Here is a 25,651-nt window from a genome sequence, read left to right as displayed (position 1 = left end):
AAAATTGAAATTTTATTCAAAATAAGAAATGTGGTACCCGTAAAATACCTTAAATTGATTTATTTTTCATTAGCGTATTTCAAAATTCAATACCTCATATCAGTGTGTGGAATAGCAACAATTTATTTATTGACACCAATGAAAAAATTCCAGAGCAAAGTTATAGGGTGTATATACAAGTTGGATTACAAGGAGCCTACATTCAATTTGTATGAACCAAAAAACTATTAGATTTGTCATTCTTACACAAATTCAAATTATGTGCCTTTATTCATTTGCCCAAAAATTAGTTCAAACATTTAAATCTGACAAGATATTCAGGTAATCTGAAATTAATGGAAATGAAATATATTGGGCAGAATTCTATTTATTATAAAGGTATCAAATTTTACAATGAGCTACCGAATGCTTTAACAAAAATAAATAAACAAAAATTCCATTAATTTGAAAAAATATTTATTGTTTGTAAAGATATATTATCTGATGATTACATTCATGTAGAGGTTGATAATAATGTTCAAACATATACAGCGTGACTCACGGTCGATGGTAGGTGAGACGTTTCTGGAAAACGCAAAGCATGATTTTTCTGAAAATTTCACCACTCACATTTCCTCACCCGTTCTATCGATCTAAAATATTTTTAGCATTGCGGCGTTGCCACTTCCATCAAAAAGTCCTAGCAACTTTATTTTTTTTAATGGAACACCCCGTATATTAATACATTTTTGGAAACGCTCTGGTATTTTAATACTTTTTGTTAATAATGTCCTATACCTATCTCTATCTGCTTTCGAGATAAGAAATAAATTGTGCTAAATATGGTCCAAAACATAGCCTTAATTGAAATTAACTACATCAGTATTCTGAATTCATGAAGAGTTTATATTTTGATGATAGTTTGGACAAACTCGAAATATTCAAATAACACCAAGAAATCGACTCCATATCATACAGGACATGCTAAAATTACTATTATTTCCATTGTGCATAAAAGTAGTCGAAAGTTCATTTTTTCAAAGAAACCCCCTGTATATTACTCGGTAAATTAAAAGATGGTGAATAATGGTTCAAGATGATATAATCATGTCCCTATACCTAAATCGTCAAGTTTTCTCAATAAAGTCGCTTCTTCTAGAAACATTATTTTTTTTTAGAACTTGGATTTAGGTAGCAGTGGAATTATCAAGCTTATAGCAGTTCGGTTACTTTTATAAGTAATTCACAAAGAGTTATCGACGGTGTTTCGAATCATCTTCCGAAATGAATGCAAATATCGATTATTCAAACGAAGTTCTTATGAAATTATTTATTATACACATGAAAAAGTGATCAAATCATTGTCAGAACGTGTGAAAAATTCAACCAAATGTATCCTGAATTACCACCAATGAACGAGAGGAAGTTTGTAAGGTTACAAAATAATTTCCTTAACTATGGCTCAAAGTTTCCAGGGAACAACTGTACCAAAAATCAGTCATTTCTAGGTAAAAAGTTAGATTTTGTGGGCTAAAACATGTGAAAGTACAAACAATAACAGAATAGGATGATTCAAAATAACAAAATTGTAAACAAAATATCACATTTTCACAATAATTGCTGAAAATTTTGTCCATTACATTCTAAACACTTCGAAATGTTTTTTTGTACGCGACTTGTGGTTGCTTTTTCAATTTCCTGGGGATCCAGATCTTCAATACTCCGCACTATTCTCCCTCGCAATTCTTCTTTGGTAGGCACTGGAGTACTGTATACCCTTTCTTTCAAACTTTTCCTTACGCTTCAGAAAATGGGTGCGGTAAATTATTTCTTTCTGCCAGTTGGTAAGCTAAGGTTAAAACATCCTGTGTGGTCAGCCCGTACATTGTAGACTCCATGTCCTTAATATAGTCGACAAGTTCTTGTTCTTGTTCTTGGTTAAACACTGTTTGTTTGCTACCTGACTTTTTAACGGAGCCTACAGCTATTTTATTTTTGCCTTTGGCTCTTTTTTTTAATACCATCACAGGAACTTTAAACTCTCTACTTGCGGGTTTGTAAGGCATGCCATCTCTAACGGCATCTAATGCCTTTTGCATTTTCTCTTCAGGTCAATTTTGGCGATTTGTTTTCCGTATATAAATTCTCGGCATGATCTGTAAAAATAACAAATACTAATGGAGTAAAATGATTCCAGGGATTATTTCAAACACACAGAAAGGGATAATTTCGCCCCAAACACCAAATTCCAACATGTCGATCAAAACATAACCTTCAAATACCGCGTGCGGTGATCGAACATTGCTCAAATATCAGCTGATGCTATTAATACCCGGATATAAAACAAGATTCCAATAAACACGAACATGTAAAAAGTAATGAAAGTTCAAAAACATGCTCACCTCAGATCAGAGTCACACTTTTCGATTATTTTTTTAATTATATCACGCCAAGCGCTCGCAACACCATGATACTTGCAGAGGCAACTGGCAGGGGTGCGGGAAACATGTTTCATGTGCATTTCGATACATGACTAGTTCATGAGTTCACCTCGGAATTCGAGGTACCCAGCTGTAAGTCTGTAAGTGCAAATAGCGAAAAACCCATAGGAAATGAGATATTTCCAAAAAAGCGCAAAAAACCGATTTTTGTGACCTTTGACCTTGAAATTTATTAGTTGCTTACACTCTACCATATGTAGGTTTTGAGACAACTTTTAGGGTGTCAATATACAAGTATTTACAGACTTACAGCTGGGTATCTCGAATTCCGAGATTCTTACCTAATTTAAGCTTAAATGACTGGATTAGACACTAGGTTTCTCTGATTTACGGCGGGGGATCATTTGACCAAAATTCCTTTCCTGGCTTTTTGTGGCGATTGAGATACCAGCCAGTTCTGTTTGAACCACGCTGGTATTTTTTCCCATTCCCCACTAATCCTTAGGCTTAGTGATCTGGAGTACACTCCATACCCTAGCCTTCTTTGCTTTTTGAGCCGTCTGTATTTATGCGAATTGCATTTATAGCATATGACTCTGTGCTCTGTTTTATTTATATTTTGTAGGGTTTATTATGAATGTTGACTTCAGGGTAATAAATCCTGAAGTCAACTGAAGTTGCCAGTGTGTGATTGGCCTAAATATTGAAGTTAATACAGATTATAAACTATTAGTTCCAATCTTGATCTATTCACTGGTTGCTTGCAATTGAATTTCAAACCAGGATGTAATAAAATAAGACCAATTGAAATTCTGTCTCAAAAGTCTTCCAAGAGAATCGTTTAATTTGGAGTATTGGCTCTTCTCCAAAATGTTTATACAAGAAACACTTGTTCCAACACCAATAATTTACTTGATGAAAGTGAATCTTGATGAATTCCGCAAACTAGTGGATAGTTGTTCTTACGGAATGCTCAAAATAACAACCACGGTTTGTGTGGAGGATCGAGAGTTGCCACAATTTTTTTATTGATCAATTGGCCATCGTCGTTACATGCCTTCAAATACTCAGTGAGTATTTCTTTCTAAACTAATGAAAACAGGGGAGAACAAAAAATAAAAATTCTGATTGAGTGTAAACTCTCTTATTTTTGACATTTTTGATAAACTTCATTCGAAAAAGTTGTTCAAATTTGAAAACAATATTCAGATTTGAATTAACAGCTACGAATAAATGCTCTCCGACTACTCTACTCTCCGACAACTCTACTCTCCGACAACTCTACTCTCCGACAACTCTACTCTCCGACAACTCTACTCTCCGACAACTCTACTCTCCGACAACTCTACTCTCCGACAACTCTACTCTCCGACAACTCTACTCTCCGACAACTCTACTCTCCGACAACTCTACTCTCCGACAACTCTACTCTCCGACAACTCTACTCTCCGACAACTCTACTCTCCGACAACTCTACTCTCCGACAACTCTACTCTCCGACAACTCTACTCTCCGACAACTCTACTCTCCGACAACTCTACTCTCCGACAACTCTACTCTCCGACAACTCTACTCTCCGACAACTCTACTCTCCGACAACTCTACTCTCCGACTACTCTACTCTCCGACTACTCTACTCTCCGACTACTCTACTCTCCGACTACTCTACTCTCCGACTACTCTACTCTCCGACAACTCTACTCTCCGACAACTCTACTCTCCGACAACTCTACTCTCCGACAACTCTACTCTCCGACAAGTCTACTCTCCGACAACTCTACTCTCCGACAAGTCTACTCTCCGACAAGTCTACTCTCCGACAAGTCTACTCTCCGACAAGTCTACTCTCCGACAAGTCTACTCTCCGACAAGTCTACTCTCCGACAAGTCTACTCTCCGACAAGTCTACTCTCCGACAAGTCTACTCTCCGACAAGTCTACTCTCCGACTACTCTACTCTCCGACAAGTCTACTCTCCGACAAGTCTACTCTCCGACAAGTCTACTCTCCGACAAGTCTACTCTCCGACTACTCTACTCTCCGACTACTCTACTCTCCGACAACTCTACTCTCCGACTACTCTACTCTCCGACTACTCTACTCTCCGACTACTCTACTCTCCGACTACTCTACTCTCCGACTACTCTACTCTCCGACAACTCTACTCTCCGACAACTCTACTCTCCGACTACTCTACTCTCCGACTACTCTACTCTCCGACTACTCTACTCTCCGACTACTCTACTCTCCGACAACTCTACTCTCCGACTACTCTACTCTCCGACTACTCTACTCTCCGACAACTCTACTCTCCGACAACTCTACTCTCCGACAACTCTACTCTCCGACAACTCTACTCTCCGACAACTCTACTCTACTCTCCGACAACTCTACTCTACTCTCCGACAACTCTACTCTACTCTCCGACAACTCTACTCTCCGACAACTCTACTCTCCGACAAGTCTACTCTCCGACAAGTCTACTCTCCGACAAGTCTACTCTCCGACAAGTCTACTCTCCGACAAGTCTACTCTCCGACTACTCTACTCTCCGACTACTCTACTCTCCGACAACTCTACTCTCCGACAACTCTACTCTCCGACTACTCTACTCTCCGACTACTCTACTCTCCGACAACTCTACTCTCCGACAACTCTACTCTCCGACTACTCTACTCTCCGACTACTCTACTCTCCGACAACTCTACTCTCCGACAACTCTACTCTCCGACAACTCTACTCTCCGACAACTCTACTCTCCGACAACTCTACTCTCCGACAACTCTACTCTCCGACAACTCTACTCTCCGACAACTCTACTCTCCGACAACTCTACTCTCCGACAACTCTACTCTCCGACAACTCTACTCTCCGACAAGTCTACTCTCCGACAAGTCTACTCTCCGACAAGTCTACTCTCCGACAAGTCTACTCTCCGACAAGTCTACTCTCCGACAAGTCTACTCTCCGACTACTCTACTCTCCGACTACTCTACTCTCCGACAACTCTACTCTCCGACTACTCTACTCTCCGACTACTCTACTCTCCGACTACTCTACTCTCCGACTACTCTACTCTCCGACTACTCTACTCTCCGACTACTCTACTCTCCGACAACTCTACTCTCCGACAACTCTACTCTCCGACTACTCTACTCTCCGACTACTCTACTCTCCGACTACTCTACTCTCCGACTACTCTACTCTCCGACAACTCTACTCTCCGACAACTCTACTCTCCGACAACTCTACTCTCCGACAACTCTACTCTCCGACAACTCTACTCTCCGACTACTCTACTCTCCGACAACTCTACTCTACTCTCCGACAACTCTACTCTCCGACAACTCTACTCTACTCTCCGACTACTCTACTCTACTCTACTCTACTCTACTCTACTCTACTCTACTCTACTCTACTCTACTCTACTCTACTCTACTCTACTCTACTCTACTCTACTCTACTCTACTCTACTCTACTCTACTCTACTCTACTCTACTCTACTCTACTCTACTCTACTCTACTCTACTCTACTCTACTCTACTCTACTCTACTCTACTCTACTCTACTCTACTCTACTCTACTCTACTCTACTCTACTCTACTCTACTCTACTCTACTCTACTCTACTCTACTCTACTCTACTCTACTCCACTCTACTCCACTCTACTCCACTCTACTCCACTCTACTCCACTCTACTCCACTCTACTCCACTCTACTCCACTCTACTCCACTCTACTCCACTCTACTCCACTCTACTCCACTCTACTCCACTCTACTCCACTCTACTCCACTCTACTCCACTCTACTCCACTCTACTCCACTCTACTCCACTCTACTCCACTCTACTCCACTCTACTCCACTCTACTCCACTCTACTCCACTCTACTCCACTCTACTCCACTCTACTCCACTCTACTCCACTCTACTCCACTCTACTCCACTCTACTCCACTCTACTCCACTCTACTCCACTCTACTCCACTCTACTCCACTCTACTCCACTCTACTCCACTCTACTCCACTCTACTCCACTCTACTCCACTCTACTCCACTCTACTCCACTCTACTCCACTCTACTCCACTCTACTCCACTCTACTCCACTCTACTCCACTCTACTCCACTCTACTCCACTCTACTCCACTCTACTCCACTCTACTCCACTCTACTCCACTCTACTCCACTCTACTCCACTCTACTCCACTCTACTCCACTCTACTCCACTCTACTCCACTCTACTCCACTCTACTCCACTCTACTCCACTCTACTCCACTCTACTCCACTCTACTCCACTCTACTCCACTCTACTCCACTCTACTCCACTCTACTCCACTCTACTCCACTCTACTCCACTCTACTCCACTCTACTCCACTCTACTCCACTCTACTCCACTCTACTCCACTCTACTCCACTCTACTCCACTCTACTCCACTCTACTCCACTCCACTCCACTCCACTCCACTCCACTCCACTCCACTCCACTCCACTCCACTCCACTCCACTCCACTCCACTCCACTCCACTCCACTCCACTCCACTCCACTCCACTCCACTCCACTCCACTCCACTCCACTCCACTCCACTCCACTCCACTCCACTCCACTCCACTCCACTCCACTCCACTCCACTCCACTCCACTCCACTCCACTCCACTCCACTCCACTCCACTCCACTCCACTCCACTCCACTCCACTCCACTCCACTCCACTCCACTCCACTCCACTCCACTCCACTCCACTCCACTCCACTCCACTCCACTCCACTCCACTCCACTCCACTCCACTCCACTCCACTCCACTCCACTCCACTCCACTCCACTCCACTCCACTCCACTCCACTCCTTCCATGATCCTTCTCTCTCTGTGCCATCTCTCGCACACAAATATTGTGTGCAGCGGGTCGTCGATCGCTCCACAATAAACACAATTATCATCTGTTGTTTTCCCTATCCTTCTGGTGAAGGATCTGAAAGAGCCATGTCCACTCAGTGCCTGAGTAAGATAATAATCCGTAGCCCGGTGTTTGCAGTCCACCCACTCCCTTATGTCTGGGATTAACCGCTTGGTCCATTGTGCGTTTACATTATTGGCTTCCCACCTGTCCTGCCACTGCTGCATAGTCCTCCCCCTCTCTTCCTCCTTGCACGCCTGATCAGCTACCCTTCTGTTGTAGATGCGGGTCCTTTCCCCTATCATGAGGTCAATCGGGGGATTCGCCGTTATTACTGCGAGTGCCTCTGCCGACACCGTACAGTAGGCCATCGCAACACGTAGTAACATCTTGCGCTGTGTTGCCAGCATAGTATCTCTGTACCTCTTCACTCTCATAACGTGCCCCCATATCGGCGAAGCATGAAGGAGTACTGATTGTACTACGCCGTACATCAATCACCCTTCTTCTACATGACCCAGGGCCCCTGGTATTTGGTAGAATTCTTGTCAGGGCAGCCACCTGCTTATTGGCCTTCTCGCATGTCTTTCTCACATGTTCATTGTATATCATCTTAGCGTCGAGCCATACTCCGAGATATTTGACATATTTGCTCGGCGAGATAGCCGCATCCGCTACCCTAATGCGGATGTTCTCCCTTTTCCTGTGCCCCTTCACGATGATGGCTTCCGTTTTGTGTGGAGCGATTTCCAGTCCGTGCTCTGTGATCCACTTGATAATCATTTCAATACTCCGATTGGCAGTGACAACCATCTCCTCCTTACTGCACAGTGGTGCACAGTGGTGCACCCCCTGGGCAGATCTAGCAGCAACACCCCATTATACAGGACATTCCACAGCGTCGGTCCGAGAACCGAGCCCAGTGGGACCCCCTGTGTGAGGTTCATCTCCGTCCGATCTATTTGTATAGTCCGTTTGGTGAGGTAGTCCCTTACCACCCTGCACAGGTGTGCACTCACCTCAAGGTCTCTTAGCTGCCCATCAATCAGGTGCCATTTAGCAGTGTTGAACGCGTTTTTGACGTCGATCAATATAACTATTGCCCACGTCGTCCTCGCGCCCTTCACCGCGTCCATGACAGCCTCTATGGCTCCCACAGTCGATCTATTATTCCGGAATCCAAATTGGGAGTTTGCGAATCCACCACTTTCCTCAATCTCCTTCACCAGCCGAGCCTTGAACAGATATTCGTATATTTTCCCGAAACCGTCGAGTAGACAGATTGGCCTATATTTCAGGTCTAACCTGGGATCTCCTTTGGGTATGAGAATGGCCTTACCCTGCTTCCACTGTTCAGGAAAGACTACAAGTGTAAACGAATCGTTGAATACCTTAAGTAGAGCGGCTGGTGCAAGCTCCATTATCATCTTGACTGCTTCGGGTGTAATGCCATCTGGTCCTGGGGCTCCCCTACATTTAACTCCTCCGCCATACGGTGCATCAGGTAATGCGCATTCCGTCTCCTGTCGGTGTTAATCTGCAGGATTTGTAGGAGCATTTATATGATGTCTGGGGCTTCTCCGAGGCCACTCCCAACGTCACAGGAACCTTCTCCCATGTCCTCCTGTGAGTTTCCTTGCGCCAGGTGTCCCTCCTCATGGGTAGTTTCTGTATTTTCCGGTAGCTTGGTTATGAATTCCACGTCTTCAGGGAGTGCGTTCAGTCTCCTTTTGTGCCTATTGTTTTTGCTGGCACCCCTCACTGCTGCTTTGAACTTGGGACATCGCATGCTGCCAGATTTATGGTCCCGTTCTTCGCAAACAGGGCAATATTCTGTATTGTTGCACTCCTGTGCCTTGTGACCTGCCTCACCACACCTGAAGCAGTGCATAGTCCTGTCTGGGCCGGTGCAGTTTTCTTTTTTGTGTTCCAGGCTCCAGCACCTAGTGCACTTGGATACCGGGACTCTCCTTTCCAGGCGACATCTCACCATACCGACTCTCAGTTTCTCCCTTTGGCGAAGGTTTTCGGCCAAGGTCTTTGGTACAGTGACCGTCACCGCTGCCGTGTCGTCCCGGAGCAGCCTGATCTCACTCAACCTGCAGTCCTCTGTCCATCGCCCTATTATTCTAGTGATTGCTTCTCTTACTTCATCCTCGCTAACATCTCCTTCCATTCCCCTGAGCTGGTACGTCTCTGTGTTACCCCTGCCCAGCTGTCTTGCTTTGATGTGTCCTTCACTTTCTATAGCCCTTTTTATTTCCGTAAGAGCCACCGGGTTCTTGTCTATAGTGAGCAAGAGGCTGCCATCTCTAGTTTTCCTTATGCCCTTTATGGCTTTCGCTGCCTCCTTACCTCCAACAACATTTTTGACTTTGCCCAGGATATCTCTGTATGTCTTCCCGCCTTCACTCACCACGATACCATAGTTATTTGGCTCTTTAGTGCCGCTTTTTTTTGTGCTGTCGTATAGATATCTACCGAGGTGGTTGATGCATGGAAGATGGTCTCGACCATCTTCCTCAGCCGCTCAATAGGAATGTTTCTCAAGTGATGAATGCAGATCTTTGCATCACTCTCCGTATCCGCTTCAACTACGTTTAGCTTCCTCCATAAATCAGATTGCGTTCCATCGAACAGAACCCTAATGACCCTCCTACTGGTCGTGGCACCCGTTCCTTTGACCCTAGTAATCTGTTCGATCTGTTCAACTTCTCCCTGAAGCAAGGGGAGTTTGGGGAACTTTTCTTTGAACATTTTCTGTATGCTCATGTTCATTTCGGGATCATCCGGCTCTACTAGGACTACCTTCACCACGCTGTTTTGTGTGGTCAATGGATTGCCATAAATTATATCCGTTTTAACGTAGACCGTGTCTTCCCAAATGCAACTCTCAAGAGTCTCGTACTCCAGAAAGTCCGCTATTCCATCCAGTTCCTCTGGTCGCGTGAGTCTAGAGGCCGGGCATGTGCAGATGCACGTGCAGGTACTCTGCCCTATAGCGACCGCTTCATCCGTGATACTCTTAGCCTCTAATTTGGATATTTGCGCTCTGAGCTCCCTTACTTCCGTCTCCAGTTCATCCACTCTGCTTGCAGCTTTCGCCGCTTTCTCCTCCGCCTCAAGTTTACCTTTAATTACAATCTGTTGGCGTATATTATTCTCCTGACTCCTCTCAATTGTCGCGTTCGCTGCCTTCAGATTTCCCTGAACCTGTGAAAGAAAATTTGTTCTCTTCCTGAGGGTGTTCGTTTCGGCGCTAATACGTTTGGATATGGTCTTAATCTCAACCTTCGTGTTGGTATTCGCCTTCATCAGTTCTATCAACTGCGCAGCAAGCTTCGACATGTTGTCGGTTGTCTCCCTTAGTTTGCCGAATTCCTGGGATTGTTCGTTAATCATTTTGTTCGGGGACTTCTCGGGAGTTCCCTTGCGTCTTCGCTTCCTTGGGTTCCCCTGTCCATCTAATTCCTGTCCATCCAATTTCTGTCCATCCAATTCCTGTCCATCCAATTCCTGTCCATCCAATTCCTGTCCATCCAATTCCTGTTCATCCTTCATGACCATAAGGCCATAGATGGGGCTATTCCCCAGTTCCTCATCAATGAAGCCATCTGGCGATGTCACAGCACTCTGGTGAGGTGTGCTAAAAACACCATCACCATCCTTTCTGGGTTCCAAGTCAACCTGTTCGGTGGTAGAAGTAGATGTCCTTGGGGATCTCGATAGCCTGTTTTTTCCAACACTTTCTAGAAGTTCCCTCTTGAAATTCTCTCTCAGTGTCCTCTCCTCTTCTGTTTCTTCCTTGTTTTTGTCCTTTGTTTTAGTTTTATTAATTTTATCCATATTTCGTCCCACGAGTAGCTAGGGAAATTTCAAGTCCACCCCTACAGAGCCCCGCTTGCAGGGGTAAGGCTAAGTCCCCCCTGGGTCGCCACTTCCAGGAGGCATCGCTAGAGACACACTTGGTCACCTCTGTGCCACGCATTCCTTCGGCACGATGGTGCTACACCTTGGGATTGAGGGACGCGGTGATCTCCCTCACCCTCCACCCCCGGATTGGGGAGGGGAGCAAGAGGTAGACTAGAAGAGAAGAGGATGCAGCCGCCTCCCCTGCATCCTGTAGTGGGAAGATGGAAGAGTGACCCCTAGCCCTCGGCTACCCTAATATGGTCGGGGTCAGGAGAAACAAGAGTTGGCCAAGGGAGGCCGATAGGAAAGAAGAGAAAGTAACTTACCCAGATGAGTTGAAAAGGGGGTAAGAAAGGCAGGAGAACTCCCAGGGTTCGCCATCCCTGCACACCAGCTGTGTGTCTCCAGGAGGTTTTTTATCGAGGATTCCCCCTCTAGATCCGATGAGTTCTGTAAGAGACAGTCCGGCCACGAGTAGGCACCCAACGGTCTTGCCAATGGAGAGGCTATTCGTCTCCGCATCACACCGGCCTGAGAAAGGTAAGTGTTGCCACCTACCTCGATACATCCACCTTTTTTTTGGGGCGGTGAAAATATCCACAGTCTCCCGGACCAACCTAACCTAACCTAACCTAACCTAACCTTTTTTTTTGTGCTCTGGTCAGGTTGATCCGAGGAATCGTCAGAAGACATAGCATCTCCGATCAACCAGGGCTGGAGGGGAAATCCTTTATGGACCCCGAGTGTGAGGTTCCGCCCTCACTCGAGTGTGTGAGAATCCAGGACGTGGTGCAATTCCCGTGTACTCACTAAAACCCCTCCTCCTGCTAAATTCATCTTATATTCTTATCGCTGGTGTTCTCTCTCTTCCCTTTCTTTCATGCTCATGATTTTTCTAGCAAAATTTTTAAATTCTTTAAAGAAGTTCTCCACTATTGCCCTAATTTGATCGGCGTAACAGCTCTTCCCTGTCTCTACTTCCAGTTCATGCATTTCCCTCCCCCATCTAGGGCAGGCAAAGAGAGTGTGATCGACCGTGTCTGTTTGGGAACAATATATGCAGTTGTCGTCCGGCGTTTTTCCAATCCTTTTGGTATATGCCCTGAAAGAGCCATGTGCTGTGAGCGCCTGTGTGACGTAGTAACCAACTTGGCTACCGGATTCCACCCACTTCTTAATGTTTGGTATAACGTTCTTTGTCCACTGTGCGTCCGTTCTATTTACCTCCCACTCCGCTGCCATTCCTCTATAGTTTTGGCCCTCTCTGCTTTTCTGGCCGGCTCAGTGTTGCTATCGGCTCTGCCGTATAGTCTCCCCCTCTCCTTTACCAGGAGGTGGATCGGTATAACCCCTGTAATTACTTGGAGTGCGCTTAGTGACGTTGTACGGTAGGCGCAGGCTACCTTCAAAAGTACTTTCCTCTGGGTACGTTCGAGCATTTTCCTATACCTATCAATTCTGAGGGCTCCTTGCAAGACTGGTGCTCCGTAGAGAATAATGGAATGTGCGACTCCACATAGCAGTCTTCTTTTACCCGTAGCGGGTCCGTCAATGTTGGGCATCAGTCTAGAGAGCATCGCCATTCTTTCCTTCGCCTTCTGTGTTGCATGCACTATGTGTGCCCCGTAGGTCCCTTGATCGTCGAGTACGATGCTCAAGTATTTAGTAGCTTTCTTTACTTCCAGGCGAGTATTTCTCTGTTTTATATTAATGCCATCACGTTTCCTTGGCCCTTTTATGAGTAGCACCTCGCTCTTCTCTGGCGCTATCTTAAGGCCACAGTCGTTTATCCATTCAGTCACCCTTCTTAGGGCCGTGTTTGTTTTTGTGTTAAGATCTTCTGCGCTGGACGCGCCCACTACTATGACGAGGTCGTCGGCGAAAGTAATTTGTGTAACTCCGGTACCCAGGCTTAGCTCTAGGACTCCATTATATAATATATTCCACAGGGTGGGTCCCAGGACCGAACCCTGTGGAACTCCTGCAGTTACGGCCAGAGGATAGCCGGAGGCCACCTCGATTTCCCTGTCCTTCAAATAGTTGCATATGGTGTTAGTAATATAGGTGGAGATATCCTGACGTTTCAATTCCTCCATAATCTTTGGCCAACTGGCCGTATTGAACGCATTTCTGATGTCAACCGAAACCAGCACACACCACCTCCATGCCCCCATTTTGAGACTTACTACCCGCTCGACGGCCTGCAGCGTGGATCTGCCCCTACGGAAGCCATATTGCCTATCTGAGAGGCCTCCTCTCTCTTCGAGCTCTTGTTCTATTCGTAGCTTGATCAGCCCTTCATAGACTTTACTGAGACCGTTTAGCAGGCAAATCGGTCTATACATATTCTGTCCCGGCTTTCCCTTTGGTATGAGTACTAGTCTAGCATTCTTCCACTCGCTGGGGAAGACTTGTTCGTGTAGCAGATTATTCATCATCGCCAAGACCGTGTCGGGATGCGTATCGAAAGCCACTTTTATGGCTTCCGTTGGCACTCGGTCAGGGCCGGGTGCTTTGCCTGCCTTCATGCGGGTGACTACTTGCCTTAGCTCTTCTAAGGTAAAGGGATTTATTATTCTAATTGGCTTGAGGGGTTCTTTACGGTCTTGACCGGGTGGGAAAAGCTCTCTTGCTATTTCCATTCTTACATCGGGATCCAGTTCATAGGGCCTAAGTTGGCGAAGGCTCCTTAGTGCTACCTTATACCCATCTCCCCAGATGTCATTATCCAGTTCGTCACACATTTGTTTCCAGCGGGTCTTTTTTGCTTTCGTAATCTTCATTTTAAGCTCTCTCCTAGCCTTCGTGTATGCCTCCATGGCCTCCCTAGCCCTCGGTTCGTTGTTTGTGAGCCGTCTTAGACGTGTAAGGGTCCTTCTTATTTTATTACACATATTTCTGGTTTGCTCTATGTCCTCGTTCCACCAATAAGGGTCTGGCTTTAGGCGCCCCTCTCGTCTTCTAATGCATCCAGAGGTAGCCGTTTTTAGGGCGTCCGTGTACTCGATCAGTCCGGGTTGCCTGTTTCCGATCTTTAGTTCCATTATATTCCTGAAGACGGTCCAATCATATGATGGGCGTTGACTTGCAGTTGGCTTTTTTTGGCCAGTACTGGCTATACCAAACCGGATAAATCTGTGGTCCGTGAGGGTCTCCTCGTCTAATATCCGCCAGTCAACTATGTCCATCGACGCCTTCGCGGTTCTACATGTAATATCTATATGGGACTTCTGGTCCCTTCTCGAGGTTCCGGGTTGCTGCCCACTCGGCCCAGAACTGGCCTCTGGCATCACAGGTTGGGGAGCCCCATTCGGGGGATTTCGAATTGATGTCCCCTAATATGATCCACTTTTTTCCTTGTTGGACCGTTTCCATTATTGCGTCCGTAACGTTTTTGAAAGTGTTTATGCTGATGTTCGGGGAGAGCAGCATAACCCGATGTCTGGCATCATTATGGTTACATAGCCGTCGTGTGGTTCCCATTTGTTTACGATGGTGTTCTTATTCAGGAATATCACCGCCATGTTATTGTCCTTGCTACGTAGCCATTGGGGGCCGCTTGTATACTTTATGTTAGGTTCCCCGACCACCATCATATCCATATTATTCTGCTTAGCGTATGCGAACACCACGTCGTGCGAGGCGCGTTTCCGTCCCAAATTTGTTTGAAGAACTTTAAACATTTGGGTATTGTGTATTTTGCTTGATCTTAGCTAACGCCCTCTTGAATTCTTTGCACTTTCCTCTTCCCGCCATGTGCCCCGCCTCCTCGCAGATGGGGCAGAATTCGTTCTCAGTACACCCTTTACCTACATGTCCCTCTTTACCGCACTTGAAGCATAGCGCGCTTCTATCCGGACCTGTACACTGCGGTGCGACGTGGTCATGTTGCCAGCACTTGCGGCATTTAGGGAGGTCCACCTTCTGTTGGATTTCGCAGTTCGCTATGCCAATCCTCAATCCTTGTCTGTGAATTTTTTCTATGTCTTTAGACTCGAGCGTAACGATCGCTGTTTGTGTGTCATTTAGTCCTGGTCTGAGGTTGCTCACCGGCGGGGGTTTCTCCTGTATGGCGCATTCTACATCCTCTTGGGTCGTGGTAGCGTCAATGCCTCTGACAAATACCTTTTTTTGGTCTAGCCTTTCCGCAAATTGGTGGACTTTCAACTCCTGGGTTTCGCCCTGCACGATTTCTGAGAGTATTTTCAGTGTCTCTAGGTTTCTCTCGGTTGTTATCAGTAGGCGCCCATCCCTAGTGCTCCTCAGGCTTTTTATTTTATTTGTTTCGGGGCGGTCCCTAAATTTGTCCTTCACCTTTTCTAAGACCTCTTTATAGTTCTGGCCTTTTTCCCCCACTACTAGGGCGTAGGTATCCTTTGCTGGCCTTTTCTCTTTTCCGGTTCTTTCCTGGGGTGTCTATATTGTGAGGAGCGGATTGGCATCCATGAAGATGGATTCTGCCATCTTCCTGAGCTGCGGGGTGGATATACCTCTCAGTTGGTGAAGTGCTATGTGCTCGTCTGTGGGTGTCTCTAATTTCACCCTGCTAAGCTTATTCCAAAGGTCCATGGTGCTTCCATCGTAGTCGAATTTGATGACTTTTCTACGTGTTTCCTGTAGCAGGCCACTGGCCCTTCTGTTGGTTATTTCCTCTAGTATTTCGAAATCCTCCTCAACTTCCTCTAGCTCTGGGAATCTTTCCTTGAATAGTTTAGTTATAGTTTCGGTGTTGTTTTCTTGGCTTTTATCGACCATGAGTACTTCGGTTACATTATTTTTTGTTTTGAGGGGATTTCCCCTAATGACCTCGGTTTTCCGGTACACCGCCTCGTCCCATTCCCTTTGAGCTGCTATTTCCCATTCTTCGAATGATTCAATTCCTCTGATGCTTTTAACGCTCTCAGCTTGGCCGGTATGCCATGGCTCTGTTTGTGTTTCCACATTTCTTTTATCAGCTGTATTGTTAGTTGGTTCCGTCTGCGTGCCCTTCTGGTTGGTATCGACTAAAACGCAGTCCGGTGAATCATCTATACTCATTGGGGTCCCCAGTTTGCCAAGGATTTCCTGGGCCTCGCTGGTCATCAGCTGGCTCATAATGCTCCTAACTGACATGAGTATCTCTTTTATTTCTTTTTTCGTATTCTAGTTTTCTTTCACGATCCTGCTAATCTCCTTTGTTTGCTTATCCGCTTCCTTTATTAGAGTCCTGATTCTACTGCCCATCCTTTCCTTATATGTTTGGGGGTCTGGGGTTTCAACTTCTGAAGAATTTGCCCTTTTCATACCCCTGCCTTCTTCGTCAGTTTCCCTTTGCCTTTTTATGGACCTTTCTCTGCCTTCGTCCCACTGGAAGTCCACTGTGGCAATATTTGCACTCCTGGGTGCCTAACCTAACCTAACCTAACCTAACCTAACCTAACCTAACCTAACCTAACCTAACTTTTTTTTTTGGTGGGGTGGAAACCCTCATGGGCACTGGCCGCTTGGAATCCATCACGAGCCAGTAGTGTCGGACTTTTACCGACAAAAACCAACCCTTGCCCTCTCTCATACCTGGAACTGTCCTTTACTCAGATATGAGCGGCATTTGCATAGCATTTTAAAATTTGCCTCCTGTTTATACTTTTTAAATAGCGGATCTATTCTCTTTCCTCGGACTGGTGCATCCTCTCCTCAGCCTCCTTTTGTTTGACGACACTTCTAACATATCCTACGGCCTTTTCCCATTTTCCTCTTGATGTTAACATATCCTCTACTAAGTTGTCCGGAGTCATGTCCCTCCCCGACTCCACTTCGTAGATGTGCATCTGTTGCATTTGAATATGGTGTGTTCTACATCGTCTATATCATTACAGTAGATACAGAGGTTGTCAGTTGTTTTGCCTATCCTATTGGTGTACATTCTGAAGGACCCATGACCCGTTAGGAACTGGGTAAGGAAGTAATCCGTTTGTTTGTGGGGGCACTTCAACCACTCTCCGATGTTTGGGATCAACCTCTTTGTCCATTGGGCTTTTTCTTCGTTTCTCTCCCATTTTCCCTGCCATGCTTCTAAAGTTTTGAGTCTTTCCTTTTCTTTTATAGTAGTTGTGACGGCGGCTCCAGTCTCATCCAGTCGTCCTCTTTCGTTCACCAGGAGGTCAATGAGGGGTATTCCAGCAATCACGCAGAGGGCTTCTGCTGATACTGTCCTATAGGCTGACGTCACTCTCAGTAGAATTTTCCTCTGAGATGCCGTTACCATCCTTACATAGCTGTCAACTCTCATAACGCTTTTCCACACCGGTGCTACATACAGAATGACAGATTGTACTACACCATATATCAAGCGTCTCTTTTGCGTACTTGGCCCTTTCATATTTGGTAAGAGCTTGGACAGAGCAGTTGTATGTCTGTCCGCTTTTTCGCATGCCCTTCTTGTGTTCTCATTAAAAATGAGTTTGTCGTCCAGCCAGATGCCCAAATATTTGACGAACTTTTTTGGTCTAATAATTGAGCCGGCCAACTCAAAAACAATTCCTTCTCTTTTCCTAGGCCCTTTCACAATAATTGAATTAGTGTGAGGGATTCGTTTGCCTTTTCCATAAGAAGGTTTGCGTTTTTTGCTCTCACAATCAACGCCAGGTCATCTGCGTATGCTGTTGTACAACAGCCCTGAGGAAAATTGAGACTCAAAACACCATCATACAGAATGTTCTATAGTGTCGGTCCTATTATGGAACCTTGCGGTACCCCCTGCGTCATTTCCTGTATATAATTTCCGCATTTGAGTGTTCTGTGACTGAGGTAATTTACGATGACCTTTGTCAAATAGCCGCTGATCCCGATTTCCTGAAGCTTGTCTATAATCTTCCCCCATTTTGCGGTATTAAAGGCATTCTTCACATCTACGAAGATGATTGCCCCCCAAGTGGGAACTCCTTCACTCGCAAGTTTGAGTACATGTTTTATTGCTTGTACTGTGGATCTGTTAGGTCTAAAACCGAATTGTGTCGGTGATATGCCATCCAATTCGGTAAGTTCTAGTTCTAGCCTGTCTTTCAGTAAATATTCATATAGCTTGTCTATACAATCGATGAGGCAGATCGGCCTAACTTTCGATTGCTCGTGCGGGTTATTCCCCTTGGGTATGAGAATGACCTTCGCCAGCTTCCACCTCTCTGGAAACTCACATTCTCCCAGCAGGTTATTCATGATTCTGAGGAGCATCTGTGGGCAGGTATCCGCCGCAATCTTTACAGCTTCTGGTAGTATTCCATCAGGGCCGGCTGCTTTTTTCAATGTTATCTTCCTGACCGCGGACTTCAGCTCTCCTTTTGTGAAGGCCATAGGGAGTTCATATTGTATATCATTGTGTGTATGAGGCGTATCATCTCTGGGGAACAATTCCTTCACCTTCTCTTCTTTGATCCGCTGGTGAAGTTCATATGGCGTTCTAAGGTGCTTCATTTCCCCTCTTACGATCTGGTAACCCTGTCCCCAGGGATCTTCTTCCACTCTTTCGCATATATTGTTCCACTGCGTTCTTTGGGACGTTTTTATTGCCTTTCTAAGAGCTTTCCTATGCCCTTTGTATTCGGTCTCGAGAAGTAAAATCCTAGCCTCGTCTTCTTGTCGCCTTCTTGCCTGGTTAAACTTCTTCTTGAACTGTTGCAAGCTTCTCTCATAGCCGCAATGTCTTCGTTCCACCAGACAGGTTGTGGCCTTGTTGCTCCTCCCTTTCTCTTTTCCAAGCTTGTATATTGGGCCTCTTTGATTTTTCTCGTGAGGTCCTCCACATCAACAATTGAGCTTTCCAACATCTGCATGGTTGTTCTGAATACCGGCTCTGATATCAGTTTTACTTCCTGCCAGTTATATTTCGGTTTTCCTTCACTCTCGCCGATCTCATAAGATCTCATAAGATCTCATAAGAGTGAAGACTCATGCTTTCGTCTGTTGACACTCTCCAGTTGTTTATATCTCTGATCAGTCCTTGTGACGAGAAGGTTATGTCTATTATCGATGTTTGGGAACCTCTTGAGAAGGTTGGTATATCACCCTCATTGACCACTACCATATCCATGTATTGCAGCCATTCTGCCAGATAAGTACCTCTTGCATCTGTTACGGCCGAGTTCCACAACCTCGATTTGGCATTGAAATCCCCTGCCACCATGACCTCCTCCTTCTCGTCTTTTATGTTTTGCATGACAGTATCAATGTACGCCTTGTAATGTTCTAAGTTGACGTTGGGAGATATGTAGCAGTTGTAAATTGTGTATTTTTCGAAGGTGATTTTTACGTAACCAGGGCCAGAATAGTGCGTGACTACGCCACATCTCGAGTTCGCACAGAATATTGCCGCGCAGCCAGAGGTGTCGATGATCCACTTAGGGTTGTTTGATGACAGTCTGATATTTGGTTCTTGTACCAGAGCTATATCTATGTTTTCTTCCTCAATCACTTTTCTCAAAAGTTGATGTGCCCCAACCCTTCTGTCCAGGTTAATCTGAATTATTTTTAGCGGCATCGAGTAAAGATAGACAGCCCCTCCTCAGCCCATGTTCCATTTTATTCCTAGTTCTCTGAGAGATCTAGTATTTCCCTCAGGACCGACTGCTCCTCGTCCCTTATATCATCCATATGTTCCATTGGGGGATTCTCAATCTCTGCTATTTTAGTCTTTTCCTCTTGTTTGGGTTTAATCTCCTCATCAGGAATATGACTATGCTTTCTCTTATTTTTGATATTCCCTCTTGCTCTATTGAGGGCCGCTTTGAACGATGGACATCCCTTGGTACCAGCCATATGACCGCTTTCTTCACATACAGGGCAAAATTCCTCTAGATTGCAATCTTTTGCCATATGTTCCTGTCCTCCACATTTAAAGCAGCTCTTTTCCCTGTCCGGTCCTTCACATTGTTCTCTTTTATGCCCAAAACCCCAACACTTTGTACATTTAGTAATATTTATCCTTTTCTCTATTTTACATCTTACTAGCCCTATTCTCAGTTCCTCTTTATTAATTAGAGTCTTTGCAATCTCCTTCGGGAGGATAACTGTAACCGCCGCCGTATCATTTTGCAGAGGTCTGATCTCACTCAATTTATACGTTTCATCATCCAATTTTCCGGTAATTTTCGTGATGGCATTCGTAATCTCTTCCTTTGTGACATCCCCGGCCATTCCCCTAATATATACCTGCTCGGTTTCTCCCCCTCCTCTCACACTCTTCGTTTGGAGCTATCCCTCCTGTTGTAGGGCATTTTTCAGGTGCCCTAAAGCCTGCCGGTCTTTATCCATAGTTAGGAGAAGATTACCATCTCTAGTTTTTCTTAAACCTCTAATAGCACTCGCAGACTCTGATGTCGCAAAGGCTGTTTTCACGGTCCCTAGTATATCTCTATAGGACATATTCTCTCCGGTAATAACCACACCGTAGGTATCTCTGCCCCTTGTATATTCTCCCTTCAATGCCGTGGTGTATATATCCACCTTGGTCTTTCCCCCATGGAATACCGCCTCCGTCATTTTGCGAAGGGTGTCAATGTTGACGTCTTTTATGTGGTGGATACATATTTTAGCATCCTCAATGGTTTCGAACTTGATATTATTTAGTCTGTCCCATATCCCTCTTTCAGTACCATCGTAGGTGGATTTGATGATTTTTCTACTTGTCCTCGTTGCTGATCCCCTAACTTTGGTAACCTGTTCCAGAACCTCACAGTCCCCACTGAGAGGTGCCAATTCCGGGAACTTATCCTTATACATTTTTTGTATGCTGAGCCTCATCTCTGCATCATCCGGCTCTACAATAATGACTTTCGTGACAGAATCTTCTGCTGTCAGGGGGTTTCCCACTATGATTTCCGTGTTAGTGTATACCGTACTTTCCCATGTGAGTTTCTCCATTTCCACAAACGTTTCAAATTCCGTATGATTTGGTAGGTCATCTGGCGAGGACAATCTTGATGCACTGCAGGTGCACACGCACGTGCAACTCCCCTTTTCCTGTCTCCGCCCGGGTGTGCTTGTACTTTTCTGTTGAGCTTCCTTTTTATTAATGTCTTCCGATTCTGTGCCCTGCTCCGTTAGGAATATCATGGTGCCTTTGTTTGTGTTTTTTTCATTGTTCTGGTCTTCTGTACTTTCTGTAAGGGTGTTCTCTGAGTCTAGGTTTATAATGGTCTTTTCAGGTTCTTTGAGGTCCTCCAAAAAGTTCGTTTGATTTTTCATTTGTGTGACTAGTGCATCGATTTCCCTGGCTATATGCTTAATTTCTACTTTCGTATTTACATTATTTTTGATGAGTTTCATCAATTTTGTTGTTTTTCCTGTTAAATGTTCTATATTCTTTTGTAGCCAAGCTATCTCCGAATCCCTGCGTGTACCATATTTTTGCCTTTTTTTGGCGATACTAAGCGTTTCCTTTTCCTCTGCTGCGTTTCCTTCTCAATGTCTTTCCAGTCAGTACTGTGGAGTTCGAAAGCTGGGCTCTTGTTCAGTTCCTCGTCTTGAAAGCCCTGTGCGTCTCTTTCCAGTCTATCAGCCTGACTCTCCTCAAGCCCTGGCGTGACCTCTCCCATGCTCTTGGGGAGTCGAGAAAATCTCCTCCTTTTCGCTTTTAGATTCGCTCTTGGTCGGCGTTCGTGCTATTATCGGTCTCTTTTTGAAGGGATCCCCTTCATATTCTTTTTTGTGTTTTGTTAATTCTTCCATTTTCGATCCCACGAGTTGGGACGAAAAAATAGTGTCCAGCAGGGTAGTGCGCCCTTACCTTGCTAAGGCAGCCTACACCGAAAGGTTGCCTTGCTTCCGGCGGCTCCGTTCATAACCACATCACGCCTGGCCATTCACCCCTCAGCACGGGTCGCTTAACACCTTGGGTTGCGGATTTTTGGAAGGGTTTACTCCCTGGGCGAAGACAGTAATGGAAAGGAATGACCCCTAGCCCTCGGATGCCCTAATAGCATCGGGATCGTGAGAGAACAAGAGTTGGTCAAGGAAGACCGACAGGTCATAGATTAAAGAGACAGACGGACCTACTCAAGACAAGTTGAAGCAGAGTAAGTCCGGTGTTGGTAAGAGCCGGGCAGTAGAGGTGCAATGCTCGGATTCCCAACAATAGGCCACTCCTCCTTTTTCCGGGCTTGTGACCGGCATGGATGGAGTGCAAGTCCATGGTGCAAGTCCAACCTAACCTAACCTAGGTTAGGTTAGGTTAGGTTATCCCTGTATGCCAGGCTCTACAGGGATGGACCGACCTTTTCCTGCGCTACTCGTGGGAACAATCATGGAGAAAAAATTTATAAACCTTAAACCACCCGAAGTTTCTAAAAATAGGAACAACTCCAAGGGAAAAAACTCCTTCGAAGCCGAAAAAGTGACAGGCGTCAAAATCAGCCCGAGAAGGAACTCTACGGGAAACGCCGATACTGGCCTAAGCCAAAAAGAAAAATCTTCAGACAGAGAAATCAGACCGTGCAGCTGGTATGTCCAAGGACGCAGAACTCAAAGTTTTAGTAGAACCTATAAGTGCTTTTAGAATGAGAACTATATCCAGCCCCCCCCAGATAGAGAGTAGCCCCAAAGTCTCCAACGTGGGAGTCGTCGACCTAATATGGGATGACGAAAAGGCAAAATCCGAGGGACCAAAAAGGAAAAGACCAGAAGATGAAGAAGACGAGGGTACCTCTACAGGCACGTCAAAAAAGCCAAATCTACTACACCCAGGCAAAGGGAAAAAAGCCGGCTGGCAATTGGAAAAAATGAGGGACCTAACTAGATAGGCTGAAAAAGCATCAAGAGATCTGGGTAGGACCATCAAGGATAATCCAAATGATCTAGTCAAATTAAGGGAAATAGCCGACAAAATTCGTAGCATCACAAGCCAAATGATGACGAAGGAGCTACAAGCGATATTTGACAAAGATCAAAAAGGAATGATCAGCCACCCAGAAGAAGAGGATATCCTCATTCACATGGAAGCTACAACCCATTTTGAAGTGTACAAGAAGATACAAGGCCAAAAATGGGAAAATTCCCTATTTGAAAATACTAAAGTAATTATCGGCAATCCTTTGATGGCAGACAACACAACAGTGAAAGTAGTCCTTGCTGAACCGAAGGACCCGCAAATGAATGTAAGCATCCAACGGCAGTTCAAGGAGAAATTCCCAAAACTGGCAGATCTGTCCGAGGACATAAACGTTGTGGAACAGACAACCAGAATCAGGGGAACCGACGTTCAAATGACAAAAAAGGTTATCAAAATAAACCACGACGGTACGGAGACAGACATATGGAGCAAACTCCTAAAACTGAAAGATGAGACTGTAACGGACAGAAATGTGGTTATGCACGATGTGGAAAGCATGTAGGTGCTTGACTTGCAGAAGATGATGGAAGCCATTTTCCATAAATCCCTGACGAACATTGAGATTTACACCACCGGAAAACTCAACCCAGAGAGTGGCAAAGAAAAAATCAGGCCAACATACGGGATCATAGTTAACGGAGGAGGAAAAACTTTCAAAGAAACATTGGAGTCGGTCAAGACATCCGTAGCACAGAGTACTGCATCAAAACACATACGACTCATTAAGAGCACAACAGGCGGAAAATTATTGCTAACCTTGGACAGGGACGACGAGGCACTCAACACAATTAGTAACGCGCTGAGGGTAAACACTCAACTCAGCATAAGGAAACTCGGGCAAGAACCGCTAGAAACTATATACGTGAAAGACATGTTGGCAGATGCAACCAAAGAAGAGGTGGTTGAAGCCGTGAGGCAGGTCACTGGGTTATGGAGCGACGACTGCAAGGTCAGCGAGGTCAGACCAACTATGTATGATACAACGGTAACCACAATTTCCTTGCCAAAACAAATGGCCAAGTCAGTTCTCTCTGGGGGATACCTTAAGGCAAGATTAGCCAGGTGTAAGCTAGAAAGGCGGCTGAAGGTGGACAGATGTTCGAAATGCTGGTCGTACGAACATAGCAGGGCAGAATGCGAAGGACCCGACAGAATGAACTTGTGTTATAAATGTGGCCAGGGAGCGCATAACTCCAACGAATGCGTGAATGAAGAATATTGTCCGGTGTGTGAAGAGGAAGGCCACTGGCTGGGAACGACCAGGTGCCCCGCTTTTAAACATGCCCTGAAAAGGGCGAGACAAAAACAGAAGGGAAAGAGACCAGCCAAAAAAGAAAGACAAGTAGATGAGGTTTAGAAAGAGATACCAAATTCACCAAAAGAGACCGCAAATAACACAATGGAAAAGGTGATGGAGTCGCCCAGCATTCTCCGCGATCTTATAGCATAGATAACGTTCCAAAACATCTAAAATGTCTCTACAAATTATTCAAATTATTATTGACAGACGCAGAAATGCACACCACCTACTCCTCAGGACAGCGGAAGAGGAAAATGCGGACATACTGTTAACCCAGGAACCTAATAAGACACTGGTTCAAAAGAATCCTAACTGGCTGATAGACTCGAAAACAGACACGACGATTCTCATAAGGAATAGGAAATGCGGCGTATTAGGCCACGGAAGCGGCCCAGGTTTCACATGGTTGAATTTCGAAAAGTGGTCGTTATATAACTGCTATATTTCTCCAAACTCAACCCTAGTAGAATACAAAAGTTTTGTCGACTAGGTGATGCAGAAAGTGATGGATCAAAAGAGAGAGGCGATTGTTGTAGGCGACTTTAATGCTAAATCCCGGTACACAGACGATAGGGGGCAATACCTGGTAGAATGGATGAACTCTCTGGATATGATTATTCATAACGAAGCAGATACACCCACTTTTACAAGGGGGGCTCAAACCTCTTTCATAGACATAACCATCTCAACACCACAAATAGCTACTAACGTAATCGAATGGCAGGTTTCGCTAGAAGAAAGCGGTAGCCTACATAATTATATCAAATTCAAAGTAAACAAGGCAGGAAAGAAAAGTAAGCTAGTATGGTTTCCTAAGAAGCAAATAGACGCCAAGACCTTTCATGACGCCATCACTATGATGCAAACTGGCATAAACGATCCTGAGAGCCTCGCAAGAACAGTCAAAAGTGCCCAGGAGATAAGTTTATCAGCAAGACAGAATGGAAGAATCAGATCGCAACCAGTATGGTGGAATGACCAAATAGCCACTCAAAGGAAAAAATGCCAGCAGAATAGGAGGAAACTAATAAGGGCACGGAGTCGACGGGCAAATCCGGAGGAAATTGAAGCATACGAAGCCGAATACAAAAACAACCGAAAACAACTGAGGAAAGAGATTAATAAATCGCAAAAGGAGGAATGGAGGGCCATGTGCGACATGCTGGAGGAAGACCCATGGGGACAAGGGTACAAGATTGTGACCAAAGGAATCAAACATATAAGACCCCCATACGACCTTGGACAGGAAAGGAAAATAACAATCATCA

General features: G+C 45.2%; 1 protein-coding gene across 4 annotated transcripts in view; it reads right to left on the bottom strand.

Annotated features, from left to right (window-relative positions):
- The window catches only part of LOC141480270 (uncharacterized), a 61,937-nt gene that overhangs the window by 8,325 nt on the left and 27,961 nt on the right, over positions 1-25,651 (bottom strand). For 2 of the 4 annotated variants that reach the window (XM_074170174.1, XM_074170175.1), the window contains exon 3: positions 440-564. The exons of the other annotated variants lie outside the window; for them this stretch is intronic. In XM_074170174.1, the coding sequence (XP_074026275.1) occupies positions 477-564 (88 nt within the window). In that variant the 3' untranslated portion in view covers positions 440-476. Of the gene's footprint in view, positions 1-439; positions 565-25,651 lie in introns of those variants that run through there. 4 annotated transcript variants of the gene reach the window in all.

This window comes from Leptinotarsa decemlineata, unplaced genomic scaffold (genome assembly GCF_025532065.1).
Source record: "Leptinotarsa decemlineata unplaced genomic scaffold, Ldec_3_MD MMD2_P_RNA_scaffold_7, whole genome shotgun sequence".
Lineage (NCBI taxonomy): Eukaryota > Metazoa > Arthropoda > Insecta > Coleoptera > Chrysomelidae > Leptinotarsa > Leptinotarsa decemlineata.
Note: the sequence above shows the minus strand (reverse complement) of the source record. Positions and strands in the feature narration are given on the sequence as shown.